At 37.0% G+C, this 22,094-nt stretch overlaps 2 protein-coding genes across 4 annotated transcripts in view; one reads left to right on the top strand and one right to left on the bottom strand.

Annotated features, from left to right (window-relative positions):
- Nucleotides 1-76: 76 nt before the first annotated feature.
- LOC143426334 (protein phosphatase 1G) lies at nt 77-5,800 on the bottom strand. Of its 2 annotated transcripts, XM_076899716.1 has the most exons (7): nt 5,536-5,800; nt 4,136-4,415; nt 3,861-3,977; nt 3,209-3,776; nt 2,995-3,127; nt 2,425-2,880; nt 77-2,231 (listed from the first exon to the last, which is right to left on the bottom strand). In XM_076899716.1, the coding sequence occupies exons 1-7, from the start codon at nt 5,644-5,646 to the stop codon at nt 1,989-1,991; spliced, it is 1,908 nt and encodes a 635-aa protein (XP_076755831.1). In that variant the 5' UTR covers nt 5,647-5,800; the 3' UTR covers nt 77-1,988. The 2 variants fall into 2 exon arrangements, with proteins under 2 accessions (XP_076755831.1, XP_076755830.1); XM_076899715.1 differs by having other exon boundaries at nt 3,209-3,977.
- A 5,625-nt stretch (nt 5,801-11,425) lies between these two features.
- The window catches only part of Hs3st-a (Heparan sulfate 3-O sulfotransferase-A), a 123,614-nt gene continuing 112,945 nt past the window's right edge, over nt 11,426-22,094 (top strand). For both annotated transcript variants that reach the window (XM_076899490.1, XM_076899488.1), the window contains exon 1: nt 11,426-11,527. The gene's annotated coding sequence lies outside the window, so the exon portion shown is untranslated. The remainder of the gene's footprint in view (nt 11,528-22,094) is intronic.

Below are 22,094 nucleotides of genomic sequence, written 5' to 3'. Positions count from 1 at the left end.
TATGCAAAACTAATCGCAATGGGAGACGAATAAAAGTAGCGAAGATAATTAGAGCGACATATATTATGAAACAGGATATTTATACATAAGTTTAATGACGAAGTTTGCAGTTTTAAGACAGTGTCGGAGTTTAAACCCTTCTTAATAAGACGGCATCAAATGTACACACATACTGCGAAGGTTCTCAACCCCTGAATCAGAAAGGCACATCAGTTAATTCTGAATCATTCTATGTACTATTTCTAATATTCATACGTTAATTATCATTTTCGACAATTACATTGTTTGCTCTTTTCCGTAAAACCTATGATTGCTTTCTTTCTTTTTTATAACTATAAACACTTCTCTTCGTATAGTTTTACTGTCTACAAACAGCCGCAATTACATCTGAGCAATTGTAAAAGATGAATAACGATACAAAACGTGAAGCAATCTTAAAGACATCGTAGGTGATCCGTTTATATTAATTAGTTATCTAAGAATTATATTACTTTACTAAATATAAGCTTTTTGTATGCTTTGCAAGTATCGTGTATTCATGTTTTGATCAAATAATGATATAATGAAACCGTGAATGCGAGAAAAATAATCGTGAAGTTGTGTTTATAGTTTAGTTATTAAAAATGTTCCTTACTTATGTACGGTACTTGTATAGAAAAACGAAGTCAATTAGTCGTATAAAATGAGAAATCATGCAAGCACATAACGTAGATATAATAATTTGCATTGAAAGAAAGTATGTATTTCTTAAAAACATATAAATAATTTAAATAATTTTCTCACCCTCACATTTTTACATATTTCTTAGGATAAATTACTTTGCTTTTTAATACATCTTATTAAATTGTTTGCGTTTGTATATCTTTAAATTTAATCTATAATTTTATCGTATCTTTTTTCTTCAACAAATACTGCTCTTCAAGTTACCAGAGACTAAACGTTTGATGCTGTGAGAAATTGGAAAAAAGAAATTTTGAATATTTTAAGTGGGTAGTATTCCATGTAACACAGTACCACTTTAACAATATTTTTAGCACAAGATCACAAATTAGCAACGCGTAACGCACAATTGTCTTAGTTACGCAATACAGTTTACACATTTTAAGACTACTCGCACACCCATCCATTCAACCACTATACCCAGGGATTCAAAAATAAACTTTATTTCGTAAAAATAAGAAATGGTATCGTGTTGAATTACAAATATAAATCCTATAGTCTAAATTTTTATAAATATGTACAATTACATATCTACCATGGATGTTATCTAAAAACTCAGAGTATATTTTATTAATGTTAAATGGAGCAAATGGGATGATGCACAATTAAGTCCTGTTCTATAGAGGGATGAAATAATTGAAGATGCTTAGTCGTTCGAAAAATGTAGAACTTAATCCCAAATTTATTTTTAATTTAACCTTATGGTACCTAATAATTATATTTGAAATCTTACGAGGCTCTGACTTAGTGTAAATGATTTTAGATTGATTTTATTTATACTTACCATCTATATCCTTATCGTTACCATAGAAAGTACTTATAAAGTGAGATATCTATTATTTTGTTAATTGTACAGAATTATGTTTATACGACTGTCTTACATATTTTGTACATGATGTTATCAAAATATTAGACCGTAACAGTACGCTACCTATTAATAACAGATGCAATGAAACAGTGACATAGTTTTGAAAATCATTTGCTTTTGCTAGTCAAGACGAAAGAATATCGTTTATTCATATCAAACTAGATGTCTACTGTTAAGATATTAACAGCAAAATATCATCCTCATATGCTCCAATTTATCAGTCTGCCACCAATAGCCAGCACTAACATACTTTACATGTTATTTGAAGTAACTGGTATCGATTATCATCGAGTATCCGTTAAAAATTCACAGTTCTATAGAATTACATAATTTTACATAAATTCACATTCACTCGTCTGTTTCCAGAGATTGTAACAGTTCATAACATTTAACACAACTCTCACATAGTCGCTTCGGTCTTGAGACGTTTACATGAATTCATTGCATCCTCCTGAATAACACATTCGTTACTTTCTTCCGCAGGAATAGGTGGTGACAATGATCTTTTAGCGGTACATACTTCGGCGACAGTACTATTTGTTACGGCATCAGTCGGTGGATTGAATCGCACTATTACAGCTGTCATATTGTCACATCCTGTACCATCTCCACCGGTGTCAGGTGCAAGACAGTGGTCGAATAACTGAAACATTACACATATTTTTACTTAGTAAATAATATATGTTTCATATATTACACTATTGTTGCAAAAATAATATGTTAACGGTAGTAGCTGTAGAAAATAGAAACAGGGATGTAGTTAACAATATTTTGCAACGTTAGTCTCCTTCTTATATTAAAATAAGGTAAAAAGAGTAATCAATTATATTTTGTACCTCTTCGCAGATGTTTGATAACTTGTTGTAATTTTGTGTCAAACGAGAGTGGATAAATTGAACAACATCTTGACTTGACATAAAGTTCCAAATACCATCACAAGCAAGCACCATAAACTCATCTTTTTCAGGTTCGATTGTGATATGCCTTACATCTGGAAGTGCAGAGATCATTTGCTCTTGTGGTGGTAGCTCTGCATTTTGTTTGTAAGCATGGTCCCCAAGTGCCCTTGATAAATTAAGACCACCATTCACTCTGCCATCAGCTGTAACTTTCCCACCTGCCTTTACTATACGTTCCATTTCTGGTTTATCTTCAGGTTTGTGATCCAAACTAAGTTCAACAGCTTGACCATCTCTACATAAAACACAACGAGAATCTCCAGCATTTGCCACATATAATTCGTTGCCTTTTAACACTGCAACCACTGCAGTGCATCCACTATCGTAACCTGGCTGTATAAATAAATAATTGACATTATCTACTACGTATGCAAAAATTGCATATTTTTGATTTAAATAATTGAATTGTCTGAAAATTATGTTTTTGCACATATTTAATTATTATACCTCTTCTGTGTCCATCATGTCAGTAGTGTCAAAGTCATCGTCGACATTACCATCTCCGTCTTCATCTTCCTCATCTTCGTCTTCATCACTTTCGTCTTCGTCGATATCTTCTACATCATCCTCGTCGCTAAAACTGCATAACAGAAAAACATTATGCAATGTTATTTGATGGTGATAATACAGAGAAAAGTTCTATTCGTTCAATCTTCCTTACCTTTCTGGAACGCCATCAAATGTTTCATCGTTCTCGTCGTCATCGTCGTCTTCTTCAGAATCCTCGTTATCTTTCTTCAAAAGAGTATGATACAAAGTAACAGGTTGAATTCTTCTTCTGCCAGTACTGGTTATTCGTTCCTGTTGCCCTGCGTCACCGTTTTCTACCGGCGTACACGAACTGCTTGATACGTTATCACCGCCGCCTTTACTGCTATCCGCATCTTCGATCCGTTTTGATTGCGCGCCATTTACTTCCACCTCGTTCGCGTTTGATTGTGTACATGTTACTTTGCCAGGGCTCGTAACTTTCGTGTTCACGTCTTCAGAGCTATCGGGCATGTCTGCACTTTTCGTTGTTTCCACATCCGCCGTTGATCCTACTGGCGGAGATGCATGCGCGTTTCCATTACTTGTTGTCGAATCCAGAACTTGTTCGGCCTCGTTACTCCCAGGACACTCCGAGTCTTTTCTCTCCATCGTACTGGACAAAGCTGATCCACATTGTTGGCTGGAACTACTCACATCTGTTTCGTTTGTGTTCCACGAGGACGACGACGATGAACAACCTGCACCAGACGACGATGAACTTGCTTTCTCTTTACCTCGTCGACCGCGTAAATAAGGACTCGCGGAACACGCGCGTTTATTACATTTTTCATTTTTCAAGTTTTTTACGTTAGGATTCGATTCCGACTGGTATTTGGCCATTACTTCTTCCAGTGGCATTGTTGCCTCCATACAAAGATTATTAACATTCTCTTCTTCATCTATATGCAATATAATGTATCAAGATAACTTAACTGAATATATCTTTGTACAAAGAAATAGGTGGAATAGAATAATAATTACAAAATACAATAATTAATGATAGAATATACGTGAATGTTATCCGCAGGAAGATTCTAAAATACAAAAGAAAACGCACCAGATTCATTTACATCGTCTTTTTTTTTGTCCGAAGTAGATGTCCCTGCAAGTTCCTTCAGGATACTAACTACTTCAGGCTTTTCGAGTGTAGCGTCAAACCCTAAAAAGGCATCGATCAAGGCTTGCCTAATATCTCCTTTCTTATACGCATCAGTTTGTTTAATAAAATCCGGCAGGTTGCGTGCACAATATGTTGCTACTTCATGGCCACCGTGACCATCGTACACAGCAAACAGCGAAACATTTTCGTCAAAATCTATGCAACAATTATGAGCATCCTATAAATAAATAAACATTAATTAATATAGTACAAATATACCTTAAACCTTAAATTACGCATTAACTAATACGCAGAATAAGCTTTTTGTATTAAGCAAAGGAATGCATATCGGTTATTTTCTTCTCAAGAATCTGTCCTATGTAATTGATTGATTTGATTTTTATGTAAGCGGTCAGTCGTTAATATATATTTGCATAACGTACACAACTCACGTTACAAATAATTGTCTTGTAATTTGTTTTTAAGCATTCTTTTAATTGTAATATATAAAATTTATCAAACCATACATTTGTTAGAATCTCAGGTTTATGTGGTAAAAGGTTAAAATATTTAGACTTTAAAAGTTTTTTAAGTATTACATTTCACGTATATTTGATATTCTAAACAATTTTACAAATACTCTAAAATTGACAGGTATACAATGTTACAATAAGGTTACGTTCTACTTTATTAACGCACACATGGATATTGTAATTATTTGTAAATAAATATATTTTCAATGGCGCCAAGGCGTATCGAAGTATTACACATAAAAAAGAATAACATCGTTCCACGTAACAACAAAATTTAATCTTCCACACGATCTTTTACAAAATTTTTAATTAGTTACGCTTTGTTATCCAAAAAGCAACGATCTAAAAATGAATCCGATACAGATAAGGAATACTACATCGATAAAATAAATATAACAGTTTAGCTATTTTCCCATTTGCGAATTGGAAAATATAGACGGTAATAAATAAAATCCTGGACATCCGCGTTGGGAACAATAACAAGCGATTAGGCTCGCCTAGAGCACGCAACTCTTCTTAGATCGCAAAAACTTTCATTTCGGAAGTAACTTTGAACCATGACAATGAATATACTTAAATTTTACAACTGTACTGTTTTGTTCGCACGCGAAACGTTGATGCGCTCTTGTTACTGCCAGCACGGTATTTGCTGCTCGTCGAATCGAATAGACCGAATTTCGCGCTTCGAGACATAGGCGGATTACGTTTGCGATAGATGAAGACGAATGTCGTAATACCCTGGCGAAACGGTGAACCGGCAAACCGTTCGCTGACCGAAACGAAACTGGGTAACGGTGCACTGGCCGCTCGAGGGTTTTAGCTTACCTCTTGACTAATTCGCCAGCCTTGCATGGAACTCGCGCCGAATGCGACACTCTTGCCCGCCTCGTCGCTCGATACTTTCTTTGTAATCGGTTCAGACAGGTATGCGCCCATTTTCGTTTTAACCGGCGATCCTCCCGTCGATTATCTGGCGTCCGCTTAAATATCACAACGTCTCGGTGAAATTACTATTCGCAAGCGCGGCGCACAGTCGTTAACTAGCCTCCATGACCGGTTTGGGTTTCTGTTTTCACTGCGCCGATGGCTCCACCTAGTCCGCCACTTTTCTTATGCGCGCACTGCGTTTTCGCGCCAAACATTCGACCATTTATAGTTGCTCCGGGATGGCGGTCTTTATTATTCTGCCAAGTTTCGCCTCTCGAACCTGGCTAGATATTTGTTAATTATTCTCGAATGTAACAAGTTATATCTGTGCTTGAAGCGTCGCGAATAATTCGCATGTTCGATGAAAGAAGATCACAATACGTTTAAGGTTTGTACTGTAAAATAATGAGGTTATTAGTTTTAAGGATTTTAACCTCGATTAGGTCCTTCAAGTTTTCTCGATTTCGTTATACTTTTGTTTTGTCAACAATTTTCTTGCTCTCGAGAGGAATTATTTGTTAATATACAGATTATTTTAAGTAATTAGTAGTAGCAGTGGCGATTGTTGTATGCTTGTCTCGAAGTTAGATAATTTTTTGTTGAAACAAGAACAGTTGGATTGAAAATTATCCAGAGATCGCAAGAAAATTATTCAAATTAATGAAATGTGTCAAAGTAGTGCGTTATGTTCTTTCGTTTTTGTGAATTTCTTGTATATTTTTGAAAATACAATTAAGATTCGTATAAAATATCGTAAAACCTTGATTATTTGATTATTTGAATTAGTCGTGATATATGTTGTTTGACTAATTGTGTAATTCAGGAATTTAAATGGCGTCGTTTTCGCATGAGAGAACATCATTCATTTTTCTATAGTATCTCAAAAATGTCAGTACGAAACACGAAAACGAAAACTTTTGAATAAAAATTGAGCAATTTTCTTCATACCCTATAATATTTATTGTTAGATTTATTGTTATATGACTTTAAAAGCGGTGACTTAAAAAATTATTAATTTTTAATATTATTGTTTTTAAGAAATGTTATATATATTATATTTGTTACCTGTTAGGTGGAAAGAACGTGACAATGGAAATTACGTGGACTTTACATTTTCACGTTACATTATACATGCACAATGGAATGGGAGGATTATACGAGATTGGCAGCCGGTAAGTAAGAATCACTCTTGAACATTTTTTGAACGATACTGCTAGATATTGAAAAATTATATTATACATAAGCCAGTATGAAAAAAGCTTATTAAAACAATCAACTTTTAAATTATCGACAAAACTATATTGTATCGAAATTGATAATAGGTACAAAATTTAATATTTATTTAATTATAAACAAAATTTTTTGCATAACAAGTTAGTAATGGAAATATAAATGACGTAGGAGTAAAAAATACATTATTCATTATTTTTTTATTAAAAGTAACTTAATAACCTACAATTATTCAGCAATATTGGCTGAAAATGTATAAGTTTTTTAAGTTTAAACAACCAATTACTTTACTTGCATATTTTGTATGCTTTTATATTTTTAATGTAAGTTTATAAATTGCTAGCATTTTATACTAGCTTAAATACATCAGTAGGGAACAGTCGTTTTTATCTATGGCATTTTTAAGATATGAATGCATAGGTCGTACATTATCTAAAGTAGTGATTATGTCTAAGCACCTTCCAATTATTATGGATGCAAATGATAATGGTTCGCATTCACCGCTATTGCATACGATGTAGAATAACCTCGTTCCTGGATATTCTGATACCCGCTTCAAATGGATTCTCTTTTAGTAAATCTGTCACGTTCCCCCCGTTTCGTATACTTGGCGTTTTAAACTTCTCGATTTTTCCTTGATTATAAGATAAAGGAAGAACCATGCACAAGGAACAAACAAGAATTAATACCCTTCTGTAATAATATAGGAACGTCAAGGAATCAGGAAAATAAATTTTCTAATATTAATAATAAGATAAGTATAAATGATGCTTCGATTGATGTAGCAAATATTTTTACTATTGTACATACTGCAAATCGTCAATGGAATCTTTAAACCTGAAAGTGTTACTATATGTTCTCATCAAAGGAAAAAAGAAGAGTAGGAAATCGCAAAAATATGAAATCTTCAGTGGAAGCATTAAAAGTTAAATGAAACATGACATTATTTGTAACAAAGTAACTCGGTTACACTCGGTTAATTGCATATCCAACGAGGGCGAAAGAAACCGGATGGTAGTAGGTGAATGTAGGGTAGAAACAAAAGGAGAAACACTACTATGATTATTTAAAGTTGGATGTATCAAAATCTCTGTTCGTCTTCGTTCAATTAAAGGCGTCCATCATCTCGTTCCAGTTGCATAATTCTCTAACCAAAAGAAGGAAGGGAAGAAAAGTGGGCAGGATTAAAAATTGCTTGAGGATATCTTTCGAATGAATTAGGTGGGAAGTTAAGGCGAATGGGATCAGTAGGTGAACGATGGCTACCGTGAAAGAGGGGAAGATATCGTGTGTGTCATTATTGAATGTGGATGCGTCGAAAGCTCTGTCTACTTTAACGATAGCACGATCTGTAGCGTACAGATGCCGTACGATCCGGGGAATGGTGCAGCCGGTCGTCGAGGTCGGGGTGGTTGGCGAGGATGGGTTTGTGTGTTGCGTGATGGTCGCCGTTTATCGATTCGCGCCGCGCCGTGAGGAATGAAGTCACGGCTAGCTGCTCTGTGCCGTGGCGTATCGCACCTTCTTCCGTGTATCTGTACTCTGTACGCTCCACATGAACACATCTACGCAAATCGTGCACCAGCAACGAAAGTAGCAACGCCACGCAACATTGTGCTCCGCGATGTTGTTATGGTGCTTGCCGATGTCTGGCACGGTTCTCGAACCACCATTAATGCACAGTTTACCGTATACTTCGTACGTACTTACTTTGAGACCTGTGCATGGATGATCCCGAATTTCTAAACTCACAATTATAGATAGGATATCGGTCGAATCATTATTTAGTGGAATATTATCCATTTTTTTCGTCATTTTGATTTATTTGGAACTTCAAAAGGAATTTTTAATACTTCTAGGAAGACATTTAGATTGTATACTTTTAAATTATAGGCTCTCTTCATTGGAATTGCATAACTTGTTTGTCGTGTAAAAGTTATCGTTGCTTCTGTATAGTTTGATTAATTATGTATCCGGTATTTTAAATTTTGCAGATTTTCATTTATCGAGTCGATGAGTGGTTAAATATTTATAAATTGAAATATGAATATTAGCGATATTATATTGATAATATTAATATGGATGATGAATTACGCTTCTGTTATAAGAGAGTAAAATTAAGAAATGGACAAGGGGGAAAGAATAATACGTAATTGCAAACATTGTCTATTAATAAAAAAGATCGCGTGCGCAGGAAGTCTATTACCTTAGGGTACACACGTGATATACTCAATGAACGGTTGTAAAAGTGAATGAAACTTACCAGAATGTATCGTATTTTAACTTAATCGGAATATTATGCGTAGTTTCGCATAAAACTTACATTCTTAGCCAAGGAATTCAATGGGAAAAGAATTCATTTTAGCGTATTACGCTTTAAATTCATACCAATTTTATGAGCTCACACAATACATTGCTAGTCAAATGATTCAAGCTAAAAGTACAGTTAAGAATAGAAAGTATAAACGTCATTGAAATATATGTAAAAGGGAGCTTGTCTCAATACGTTCGTTTATACAATTGATTTTTTGAACTTTAACAACTGACAAATTGAATTTGTATGCTGTGAAATTATTATAATTTGAATAATTGTTAAAATATAAATATGAATATTCATAAAGAATTCGTCGGTTCGTTCGATCATTTGCAAATTTGCGCGAGCAAATTGGAAAACAACTACTATTTAACTGAATAAATACCGATCGAATCAGGTTTTTATATGGAAACTACATGCAGTTCACGCTCTATTTGATAATAATCACGTATGCTGCAACGAATCTTGGTTCGCACGTAGGTATAGATGCACGAACATTCCAGGAATGCATACCAAAGCGGGCATTACCGCATCTACATAACAAATACGAAAACATATGATTGCAGTGCGCAATGAAAAAAATATTAACAGCTAGATTAGAAATATACTTTTCAACTTGTACTTTTTCTTATGCGAAAAACAAGTTTTGAATTCCGTAAAAATATTTTGGATAATTTTATTTTCCAAGAATATCTGTCAGAAAAAATTAATAGTTTTTCTCGTAATTGGATAATGCATTAAGCTTACGTAGATTATTCCACTTGGAACTTTGATCATCAATAAAATTGATCAAATTTTGTAAAGCACCCACACGCTACGTATATCGTGAAATCGATCGTACAAATTGTCCATTCAGAGGCCAATCTGAAATCACGAGTTCCATTCTAGTGTAGGCGAATGTATTGGGTTTTCCTAGTGAACCGTTTTCTTCTGATTCCAAGGAGACAGCAAACAAGAGCAATGACAATCGAAGCGAACAAAGCGGCGAGACGTAAATGCTATAATTAAGCCTAATTTTCCAATTTTACGTGCTCTTACGTTCGAACGCGCGTAATAAACGCAATAAACGTATCACGCGAACAAGTTGGAATTGAGAAACTGCCTCGTATCATCTTCGTCGAAACTTAAATAGGAAAAGGTTCGTTTCCTCGTTAATTAGGTTTCTAAAACACGCGGTGGTCACAGCGGTTTCTCGCTCTGGCACTGTCTATCTACAATTTTTCTCGATAGAAAATTGTTTAAATGCACCCTGTCGATCTAAAAGAAGCATCTACCCAGCAAAAAAGTTTACGAATACAAAAAGTACATTACGAATATACTTTATCCCACGAACACAACGTTTTAACGACGACAATATAGAAAATGAAAATATTTATTTCTAATTAGTTCAAAGCAACCATCGTCGTTAAAAACATTCAAGCATACAAGAAACATTCGAAAGGTGTCGCGCGAACGGGCGAAATTATTTATTGTACGAGTCGAGGGTGGCACGCATTTATAAAACCGTAGTAGGCTCTTTATCAATGGCGAGCGCTACTTAGCTCGTGATTACTTTATACAGCCGCGTGCACCCGCGCAAGCAGATAGCCAATGAACGTGGAACCGAGACGATTCCCGGCTCGAGTAGCCAGCCTCTCGTCCTCAGTCGTTATAATTAAACTCACGTCTTTGAATTTTCCGCGCTCCCGCGATTGTGTGCGGTACTCTTTAGCCGGGAAGAGCGTAGGGGTAGGTGGATGGTCGACCATGGTGGAATAGTGGGGATAAAGTAGGGAAAGAAGTAGCGAGGGTTTACGGTGGAGCAGATAGGTGTCGCGTACCTGCGGCGGGTATAGGGAGTGGGGCGGAGGGCGGAAGGGGTGGAGTGGGGGGTTAACGGGTGCGTGCGAGCGCGAGAGCCCGCCAGTTCTTCGGTGAGGCTCGGAGAGGTCGGGTCACGGTGTTCTGTTGCCGCCCCGTTCGTGTTCTACGCGGATCAGACGTGCAGAGAGATGCGCGCAAGGTCCTTGTCCTTCGACCAGTCGCGCTGATAACGTTCTACCTTGGTGTTGCCGGTGGTTGCGAAACGCGATCGGCCGCGTGAACGGGTTGTTCGCGTCGCGTGTTCGCGGTGATATTCGAGTCGAGTGAAAGGGCAAGTCGTTCTTCTCCTGTGATCACCGTTTGTTATTGTGCCTGAGCTGTTCGCTCCTGGCTGGAATCCGAGTGGAGGGTTAAACTCTCTGTTCGTCGAGGTGAGCGCCGGAGCGGATCGTCGACAGCGATCGTCCAAGTCTTGGGGGATAAGCAACCCGCCTGTGTGCGCGTCCGCGGCCTAGTGACCTGACCTTGGGTCGGCCCGACCAGGTATGTATGTTTAAATGCCCGTGTACGTACGTGTGCGGCTGTGCGCGTAAGCGTCGTATTCGCGAAGAAAACTGCGACCGCGTTACGGAGCCAGCTGTGTACGCTTCTCTTTCTCTCTGTCGCAGTTTGCCAGCGCGTACAAACGTCGAGACGTAAAGCGAGATAGAAAAGAGAGACGTGATTCCGGATAGAGTTCGCGCTGTTACCGCAACACCCACACAGAGGGAAACTCGACCGCTTAACGTGTACGACGCGACGTGTACACGTCGCGTACACCTCCGGCTGCTTTGTTTGGATAAGAGGATTCCTAGCTGAGTGTTTGCCGGTTTGCATCGTTTCCCTCGATGTTTCTCTTGTGTACACGTCCCTCAATGGGGTATAACGTCGTCCTTCGATATGACAGCCATAGCCTTCGAGAGATGTGTACGATGTTACGCGAATACCCTCGTATAAACGGGTTCTTCGACGGGATCTTTGATACGTAGTTAATTCGCGCGAGATTGCAAAATCGTTCGTCGTACCTCGTACACGTCTGTCTTGTATCTGCCATTTCTTCTTTCCCTTACCGCTTCTTGACGGCGAACATGATTGATTGCCTTCGATGTTGGCTTTTGACTTTACACGGTAACGCGGATGTTACGTTTGTAATCTTCGTACGATTTGGTATTTAACTGAAGTAATCGAAACGTTGATATGTTACAAACTATTTCTTATTATACGCTGTTTTGTTCTTAGCTATTCATTTCATTCGATGTTTGTTGCGTCGTTGTCGAGCTCGTTCTATTTTCTTTCATAAATATCGTGACATTAAACAGTTACGGTCACAGAGAACGGTCCGTACTCGAATTGCCAATTCAGAATGTATGGTGATTGTTTCGTAGACTAGACAGCGCGTATTTCCTGGAATAATGAACTTGTCTACTGTGATTTACTCTTAGACGTATGATTTAGTTAACGAGATTTCGAAATTCCATTCCATTGTGATTTATCAGTGCTTCAGTTCCTGGATGGGAGTGTGCGTGACTAACGCTGCATCCTAAACAATAAATATTTTTCCATGGCCGAAGCAGTATGCTCGATTAACATTTATCATGGATCGCGTGCTTATTTATTTGGCTGCCGTTCGTTCACGCCCGTCGCAGTTCGTTCTATTTACTTGGAAATTATTCTTTCTATTTGCTTGTGAATAAACGGTCTCCCTATGACATTTCCATCTTACACTCTAGTTGTAGTTATTATTACGCTCTTGTTTTGCGTTCGTTTTGGTTTGATCTTTAAAGGAACACCAAATTTTACGCAGTAACCGAAGTATCATTTACTATGTTTATATTCAGTGTGCCTGAAACGTACAAAGGTGTAGTTATTTATATAGTTGAGTATTTCGATGTTCGTTTTGTAGTATACTATGGAGTGCGTTCGTTTTGTTTGTTTTGAGATTGACGCGACGCGTCGCTACGTGAATCGTCTGACTAAAAAGTCACCTATACTACTACCATTCGGTTCCTTGTAACAGACGTTTCGAGAGAATACAATATCCGGGACATGGTGCAAACTTGTGTCAATTCAGAGTTGTTCGAGCAAGGGAAGAAGTTGTCTTAAAACTTTACTATTTTGTGCGAGTTTTCCAATGTAGAATAAATATTTTGTTACTGAATAAAGGCGAACGATGCTAGACGCAATTTCACGCAGTGACCTTTGTGTTACAATTTGTCGTGACAATTGTAGTGTTCTTCTTTTATTACATATATTGGAAAAAGATGTTTCTTAGACGATAATGCTTTGCAGTCGTCTGATACTTCAAATTGTTCTGTTTTACTGAATCACGGATTTATGAATGGTCCCTAGTCTAAAGTCTGGCATCATTTATTCTTTTATTTTGTTTATTCTCTTATTAATTACTAAGTTTCATAAATATACTTTTCAGCATAATGTTCATTTTTTATCGCGAGAAGTATGAATCACGTTTCATAATTTTATTTGCAACTTTTATCTTAGAGTATGCGTTACAATACAAATACTATTATATCGTGATTTAAACTTGTCGAAGGTGGTTCTTACAATTTTTCTACTTGTTGTCTCAAATCGAAGTCCGTAAATCCCTTTAGTAATTAACAGAATGAGATAGATTTTTCTCCCATTCAGAAGTGATTGTAATTCCCTGCAAATGACTCAAATGGGAATCGCCCCTAGAAGAATGAACCGTTTCTTCCTCGTAGAACACTATCCCCGTTTCATTTACAGATTATATAATCCGACTTTAATTGAATCGGCTCTTTGAATATCAGATCCCGTGACTACTTTGAATTATTCTGCGATACAAACGTGTAAGCACGAACCATTATGGAGGTTTGTTCACTGCATGATTCTCATTCAGGGCGTTGAATGGAAGGTTATTTAATTCGAGATTGTCGGGTCAATGGTGGCGCGTTGGTAGAAAAACAAACGTTGAAATTCACTTTGTTACCACGCCGGTTGTAATTAGAACGCAAGCTGTCGACTTTTCTTCTACTCCCTTTGTTTTCAACCGGTACCTAAGGAACCTGAGCAAAGTCGTTGAACTCGAAAAGTTGATGAGCTCAGGAAAGCGCAAGAAAATTCCTCGTCGTGCACAATTTCTTAAAAGTTCTCAGCTTCTGCCGTTCTTGGGGCTCGTTGTTGTAACTTTCTTCAATGAACAACCAAGATATCGTTTTCCGAGGACGTATAAACAGTTTTATACCTTATATAAAATAAGCGGCAGAATGTAATGGAGGAACAAGTACTGAATATTCAATTTTATGCATCTATTTCTACATCATTTGTACAGTATATAATATGCTCTTGGGAGAATAGAATATTTAGATATGCTCAAATAATGGATATTTTATTTTACTAAATTATGTATCTTCTCTTTTCTACACGTTAAATTCATATTATCTTCTATTTTCTATCTTTTTCAGTGGGTATAAAGTATAGAAAAAAATTCAGTAGATCAAAGGATTCCTTCAAGTGCTAAAAGAAGTATCAAAATGCGAGATCATTCGTTTTTTTTCTTTGCAATTTTTATTCCACTTCCCTGAAAATAGGCTTATAAATTGTTATCTTGGAATATGAATATTTATCACATGTAGCCGATCTCGTAATTTCGAGTGAAAGAAATTGAATTTTTTTAATATTGTAAATTATAAGCATAAAATTTTATTCCATTTTTGTGTCGAACTTTTGCTTGTTGGTATACTCTGTTTAAAGAATGTGAGATGAGTGAGAGATACTGAGAATATGGTAACAATTATGATAATTTTACGTGGATCGCGTGCACGTATCGGTGGGATAAAGTTTGATTAACGTTAGTTATTAAATTGGCAAAAGTCGGGGGTGACATAAGAAAGGCAAGTAAAAGCCTGTAGGATTATCGTGCTGCTCGCGAATCGGTTATTTTCACGGCTTTTTCGCGTTACGATTGTACATAATCGGATTATCGATCCGATTACTAGCCCGAGGACTGCAATTAGTATTACGTTTTCATTTTACATACACGCTCGTACATTCCGCGGTAAATTTTACTTATCGCGATGCTACAACGGGTTTCGTGTAAACTGTGCATGTAGCACCGCCGCCGCCATAATTATAACATGATAACATTGATAGCAACGAGCATCGCATAATTAATTTCCTACCGGTTTTCATTAATTCTTTTCTCATTGTTCGCGCCACATTTCAACCTTCTCCCTTTCAATACTTATGTAATTATCTATAACGGAGTTAGAACTTTAATTTAACTTATTCAACGTTATTCATTTCTTTCTGTAATTTTTAACATCGATTAGGTGTGGATGAAAAAAATTTGTTGTGGCGCGATCGTGTATTAAAGTTAGTAGAAAAATGTTTCTGTTATTATATTTGTGTATAAATTTCGATTTTACTTATTCCTAACTCCGTGGATTCTGGTAGTTTATTCATCGCGGCGAGTGAGATTAGTATTTCAAGCACTAGGTTTATTGAATTAATATTTGGATATTTGAAGCCCAATGTGTGCTTTGCAAATGTTGAGAATCCGTGTTACTTTAGTTGATTGAGCTGGAAATTCGAGTTATTAGTTACATGTTGTCCATAAATTAGTATTCAGTATAGAGAGTGCAAGCGAAATAATTTAAATTCGATCATGTCATGTAAAAATATAATACTGCATTTTAAGCTTTTTATACGAAAGTCAAGGATAAACCTTTGGATTTATTGTTGCGAGCAACAATTTGTCGATCATATTTATTAACAATTACAAGAAAAGTATAGAAATTATTTATTCACGATTTATTTCTATAATCTATTATGAATGAGAGGTTTACTCTTATAGTGGCTGTTAGGAAGAATTTAAGTGAAAGAGGACCGTTTATGGTCAGACATACGCTGGAACCAACACCAGCACAAATTCTTTCATACACAAATATTATATTGCACAAAAATATTGATATATTTGCGTTTATATTTGCATTTTGTCCCTTTCGTTACAATAAAACAAACTTTCAAGATACACAATATTATAATATATAAAACAATTCCAATGAGTACGCAACATTTCCCCATATATCCCAAACATTTTGCATTGTTGTTTACAGCTAGTAATTGTTTACAGGCAAAAGCAATGCCAGCGAAGAGATTGCTCGAAATTAATTAAACGCTATCCTAACCGAGGATTGTTTTTCTTCCGTTTGCATTCCGCGCGATCGCAATTGCGCTCGTAAAATGTGACACTGACAACAACGTTCGATCGCGCGTTTTATTTTCCTACGTCCTGGAAGATTGCATGGTCTCTGCGTAACTTATCGTTGGCGTACTACGATTCCTTGCCCAGCCATGGTAAGAAATTTATCGAACGATAACGAGTGGCAATTCTGAGCGAGAGGGGGCCGAGGAACGGGAAATATTTAATGAATAGAAACGCAACCGTCTCGCGTAATACGCTCGCTGTTCAGGGAGCATCGTACATAAATGTTTTGCTTACCCCAACGCTCTTGGTCAATATTGCCTTTTCCCTTGTTCCTCGCGATTCCCTTTCTCAACACAGGACAGAAGCATCGAACAGACAGATTAGGAAACAAATCCGTGAACGATGTCGTTTTATCTTTCACTTTTAATTGTATTTTCATTTAATTCTGATATCACAGTTTTATTATTGCAATGGTTCTGGTTAACCATTACATATAACTATTATATTACCCTCTATAATTATAGATTGATTTAATTATAGATGGGACTATAATAATTAATAATAAATACGTTATAATATAGGGTATATTAACCAAAGAAAATCTACTCTTTCTACGACTGTTGATTTCCAACTGCTTTCTAAAACTATCTTCACCCCTTTTTCGTTGCCTTCATCTTTTCAGCTCAAACTACCTGTGAGTCCTCCCATTGTCCAAAATCAAAGTTCTCTATCACCCCTCTATCACAATATAGATCCAGACGATTTGTCGTGGCTCGAAGAGTTGTTAATTAGTATTGAATATTTAACAAATTTTCTGGTTGTATTACGAAGGTAGGGTAAGGGTTGGCGAAGAGGAAGAGTTAATAAGTTAATCTTTGATGACTGAAATTTCTCTGTTCTCATGAGAAAAAAGTTATATAGCGAATATAACTTCTCGGATTAATCTAATAAGTTGAAATTTGAAATTAATCTAATCAGTCTTCATGATATCAGGCCGGTTCATAAAGGCCAACTGTACAGCGTGACGGCGCAGGGGAACGAGGTGCGTAACGTCAATTAGTTAACGCAGAAAGTTGGCGAAAAAATTTCTAATTCGAAGTTTGACCGTGTTGGTCGGTTAATGCGTAGAAAATTACAATTTACCGCGGTAGTTTCGTAACCAGTTTTTAAAGGGTACCATAATTCACAATAATCTGCTTGTTCCCCTCTCTTTTCTCGGTGTTTGTTTCTTTGAAATTAATTTTATGGCTGGCTATGCCTGTGAACTTTCTCGTTCGACCGCGGCGAACTTCGTAAGTGTTTCCGGATCGTTTGTTCCCGGTTTATTCGTTAACGTTGCAATTATTAATGGTGAATATTCATGGCGTCCGGGAATTATGTTTATCACTGCTACTAAACGACTCAATTACGCCTGAGTTACGGCAGAACGGATTAAAACATCAGGATACCCTGTACACAGAGCGTTTCGTTACGATTAGTGATTTTTGCGAATGGCTTATCATTTGATAACTTTGTTGGTGACAAATTAAAAGTAGATACCTTTACAATTTCAAATGTCATACGTACAAATTGTTCGACGTTTCATTTTCTTTTTTTCTTGAATAAAATTAACATAATTTATGCGAGATATGTATGTTAATACGATTTAATAATTTTTTGTAATATTACAAGCAATCAATGGGTACGTGTAGAAGTTCGAATGGACAAGTACGTTTAGATTTAGAAATAGAGTAGTGAATAACAATGAAGAAATCAAGCTCGGACACTATAGGTACCCGTTATATATAGAAGTTGGTAGTTTCTTTCACTAGAATCTTTTTAGTAGTTACTATTACCAAGTTTGACATTCCAGCTATATCCGGCTGAGCCTTATATACCATTACGCCTCGTAGTTCGTCGATTCTCACGTAAACGTGCCAAGTTTCAACACGTGGTTTCCTTGGAATTAAACTAAACCGACGGTATCACTATATACCTCACCCCTTTCGAGCGAAATGTCTAGATTCACTTATCTTTTAATTATAATCCCTTTTTCTTCAGCCTCGAATAATTTCTAGCTTCAGTTTTAACAGTGATCGTAGATTTCTTAAGCGACGAAATTGCATTATTCAAAGTAATGGTGAAACACAAATTTTTAATAGACAGAAACAAAAATGGGAACATATTAGTACCTTAACACTTTTTCGCAAGTTTCAATTTTTTAAAGCTTGCTTTATTAGAGAGCAAGCTCGATTTTACTTGTTCGAACAAATTTTTGCTACTCGAGGAGGAATTTATTTCCATGAAAAATGTTATTCGAGTTTATTATTCCAATGAACATCTTTCAGTGCGATCGAATTTTAATCTGTTTCTCGGTATTCCGTTAAAAAGAAAAGAGTGATGAATATAAGATGATCCGGAGTAACTTATATACGGGATGAAATATAATTTTTAATACGAGTCGTGGCTCTAACAAGTATCGAGGAATATTCAAACTCGCTGCAACGCTTCCTGGAAGGGTTCGCCAGTAAAGTCGTTCTGTACGTGTCGCACGATCGTGACACTTGAGAAGTAACTTCGTTCCAATCGAGGATCGAACCGTCTTCGAGATCCACGTTACGAGATTATCCGTGTTTTTCTATTTCTGAACGTGCCTAGCACCGGAGGGTATCCACCAGCTGAAGATCTGGTGCACGACGAATTTTAAGTTCGATAATTTCGTTTCCCCTAGTTGGATATCAGTTCCAGACGAATTAGAGTAATTCGAATTCCTAATCGTGCTTTACGAATAACTTTGTTACTTAATCTGTTTAATTACACGTACGTGCAGGTTGATGGGTAGCGAGCTTCTCTAACCTTTTACAATTTTATTTAATTTCATTTTATTGCAATATAGTTTGTATTGGTTTGCATATTATTTTTGTATTGTACTGTATATTTGTATGTATGTATTGATCTGTACAGTTTGTAAAGTGTGTTAGAAAAATATTAAATAATCTTTGTATCCTGGTAGAAAAAGGAGCAAGAAATTTTGCTTTCAACAATGAAACGAAGTTTCCTCGATATTGAAACTGGTATCAAAGGTACTCGATGCGATTGCAATTGATAAAGAAATCGAATACACAAGCAATATCTTAAAAACCAATAATTGGACTAAGAAATTCTATAGGTATCAGAAACAGATATCATTTTAGAGTCTCCGAGTCGCAGGCATGTTATACAAAAAGATGCCAATACCATTTCCACGACTTTCTTACCAGTTTATCCTACTATAATTGCGTCACGATTAAAATAACATCAGTACCTATCGTATCATTATAAGTTAACTAAAAATCATTCCATCCCATTAAGTAAATTATTTCACGATGTTTAAAGATGCATCTGTAAGTAGAATTGATTGTACAGTGCATCGATCGTGATATTCAACATCCGACGCTTCATCACAATTTAACCAAAAGCTTCTTCCACCCAACTAAAACATTTATATCATCGTAAACACTATTTATTTCACCATTTATTAGAAAAACCCCATCCATAAATGAACCAATTGCAATGCTCATCGTGTCTGCGCAAATTAACCGAAAGCTTTGTCCGCTCCGCTAAATATATTCGTACCATCGTAAGCAAGAATAACGCTTCAGCCGTGTCCTTTGAAACGTCCTCGCCAACTCGCATAACCGTTCCCCAGCATTCACAAATACGCGAGTACCAGCTCGACTGCCGCTCGGTGGACCGTCTGGTCCATGAATTTCTGTATTCCATTCGGAAGCGGGGTAGCTCGAGCAACGCAGAAAAACGATCCCTTAACCAGGTGACAAAGTGTGCTGACGTTGCCAACGGGACTACCCGCGGCTACTAGTTGCAGTGGCAGGTACACCTTTGGCCAGCGTCGGAACGAAATAGCCGTAGAGACGGGCGAACTCGGGCAACGCCGCGTACTTTGAAAGGGTCATTAAAACTGTCTCTCAGATGCCTCTTGGACTCTACTTCTCGGCTAAAGTCTGCTCGAGGACCACCTATCTCGCGAGATGAAAAGCCTTCGATTTATTTCGCGCACCGTTCGACGCGAGCGTCGCCCAGGTCCCTCGAACGAGTAGCTCGTTTCTCCTGCTTTAAGCACTGCTCGCCATTATTGCTCGATATTTTCGATTCGACGAGTCTCTTTCTTCTTCTTTTCCTTCTTTTTTTTTTCGCTACTCGTTCGATTGGTAGGATAATCGGATAAGGGCGGCTCGAGTTTTTCGCGTTCGATTCCCCGTCGTGACGAGGGTAGAAACGTTGAGTCGGCGAGTAATGGGTTTTACGTACATTCGAGTTTCGTGTTTCACGTTTTAAATCTCAGACGAAGATTCTTTGCTACGCTTTGTCGTCTGTTAGAATTTCTTTTAAATGCGATCGAATGTAAGAAGTTTTACGACGAAGCTTTTTATGTGTGTCATTGTTTCCATGTAAATGCTATTTGAGATTCACTAGAAAGTAGTCGTGGTAATTAATTGATCATTTAGAATCGTGAATTAGAACAGTTATATTGTTTCTGCTAAAAATGCATGTCAAGGTTTATTTCCTTTCTTTTAAATGTTTTCAACCCCTTCACCTCCATTAAGAGACTACTTGTTCAATTTTTGCCGAGTGCACGCGGCTGGAATAAGAATTGCAGGTCGGAACTTGGTCTTTTTGAAATTCGGATGAAAGAGCTCCATTCCCTTTGACAAATGCGGAGTCGTTACAAACTTGTTGCATTACATTTCTAGCGATTTCCGTGTTTTATATGTCGCGTCCAGCGCAACTGAGGATTTTATTATTAGGCGAGCTTGAGTGGGTCGCGAAAGGGTATCGTCGCAAGTTATTTTCCTGATTTCCACCCCCTGTTTGATATTGAGAAAAACCCGTTCGCAATGGGTCGTTCTTAAAACTGCGGCACCTTCTTTCACTTTGTACGGTGCTCCTTTCATGTGGTCTCTCTATATTTTTTCGTTCGCTTTTGCGCTACGTACACAACCGCGTTTTTCATCGCCATTTAATGACTCTTTTTCGTAACGCTATCGAAATTGATTAAAAATCGTGTACGTAATAATTAATAATTTTTCACTTGAAAATGTAAGTTTTACATTTTGTAATTTTCATTCTTGCATTAACTGTTCGGTTTTAAAAACTATTAATGTAATGTTGTAATGTATAAATTAACTTCAGAATGTTCTTCAGAATACTCTTTTGAAACATTTCATTCGCCTCGTAACAGTTCCTCCCTGTGTATGCGATACAAAATAAGAGTCGCTGCAGAGAAATCATAAAAATATATTACGCAAAGAGTCTGAACCTTCTAAGCTCCCAGCTGTGCAGTTTCCTGAATCGAACCCTCCGTATCTCGGGATATCTTGGACCATTTATCAAAGACCAATTGCTAATCCGAAAATCTGTTGCGCTACTTCCTAAAGGATATGTTAAGAAACATATCAAGAGTTTCCACACGTAATCGACGTCAATAAAATGATACTGAAAAACTTATCTTCACGGTCGAAAGATTCGCTTCGAAGAGAGCCACATCGCATCATCAGAAGTTTATCTTCTGTGCTCGCTGCACGAGCTCGTGTTTTCCTTCTAAATTATTAACACAATGAAAAGAATAAAAAAAGACTGGAGCACACACGAAGCTGTATTTTTAAATAACTCGCAACTCTTCCGCGGCTTTCATTATAAATGCAGCGCAACTGGAATAAAGGCAAGAATATCGCGAAACGAGCATGGAAATGCATACGTCCCGTGGGAAAAGAGGAGCGCGGAAAAAATGATTCGTAAAATGTTTCTCGGATCGATGGTGATCCTCGAGGAGACTCTTTCGATGCACGGAGATCATTCTTCCGAGGCGAATGACACACAGGTCAGCCGTATGCACCGTAAATCCTT

The sequence above is a fragment of the Xylocopa sonorina genome, chromosome 8 (assembly GCF_050948175.1).
Source record: "Xylocopa sonorina isolate GNS202 chromosome 8, iyXylSono1_principal, whole genome shotgun sequence".
NCBI lineage: Eukaryota > Metazoa > Arthropoda > Insecta > Hymenoptera > Apidae > Xylocopa > Xylocopa sonorina.
This window is presented reverse-complemented; position numbering and strand designations above follow the sequence as displayed.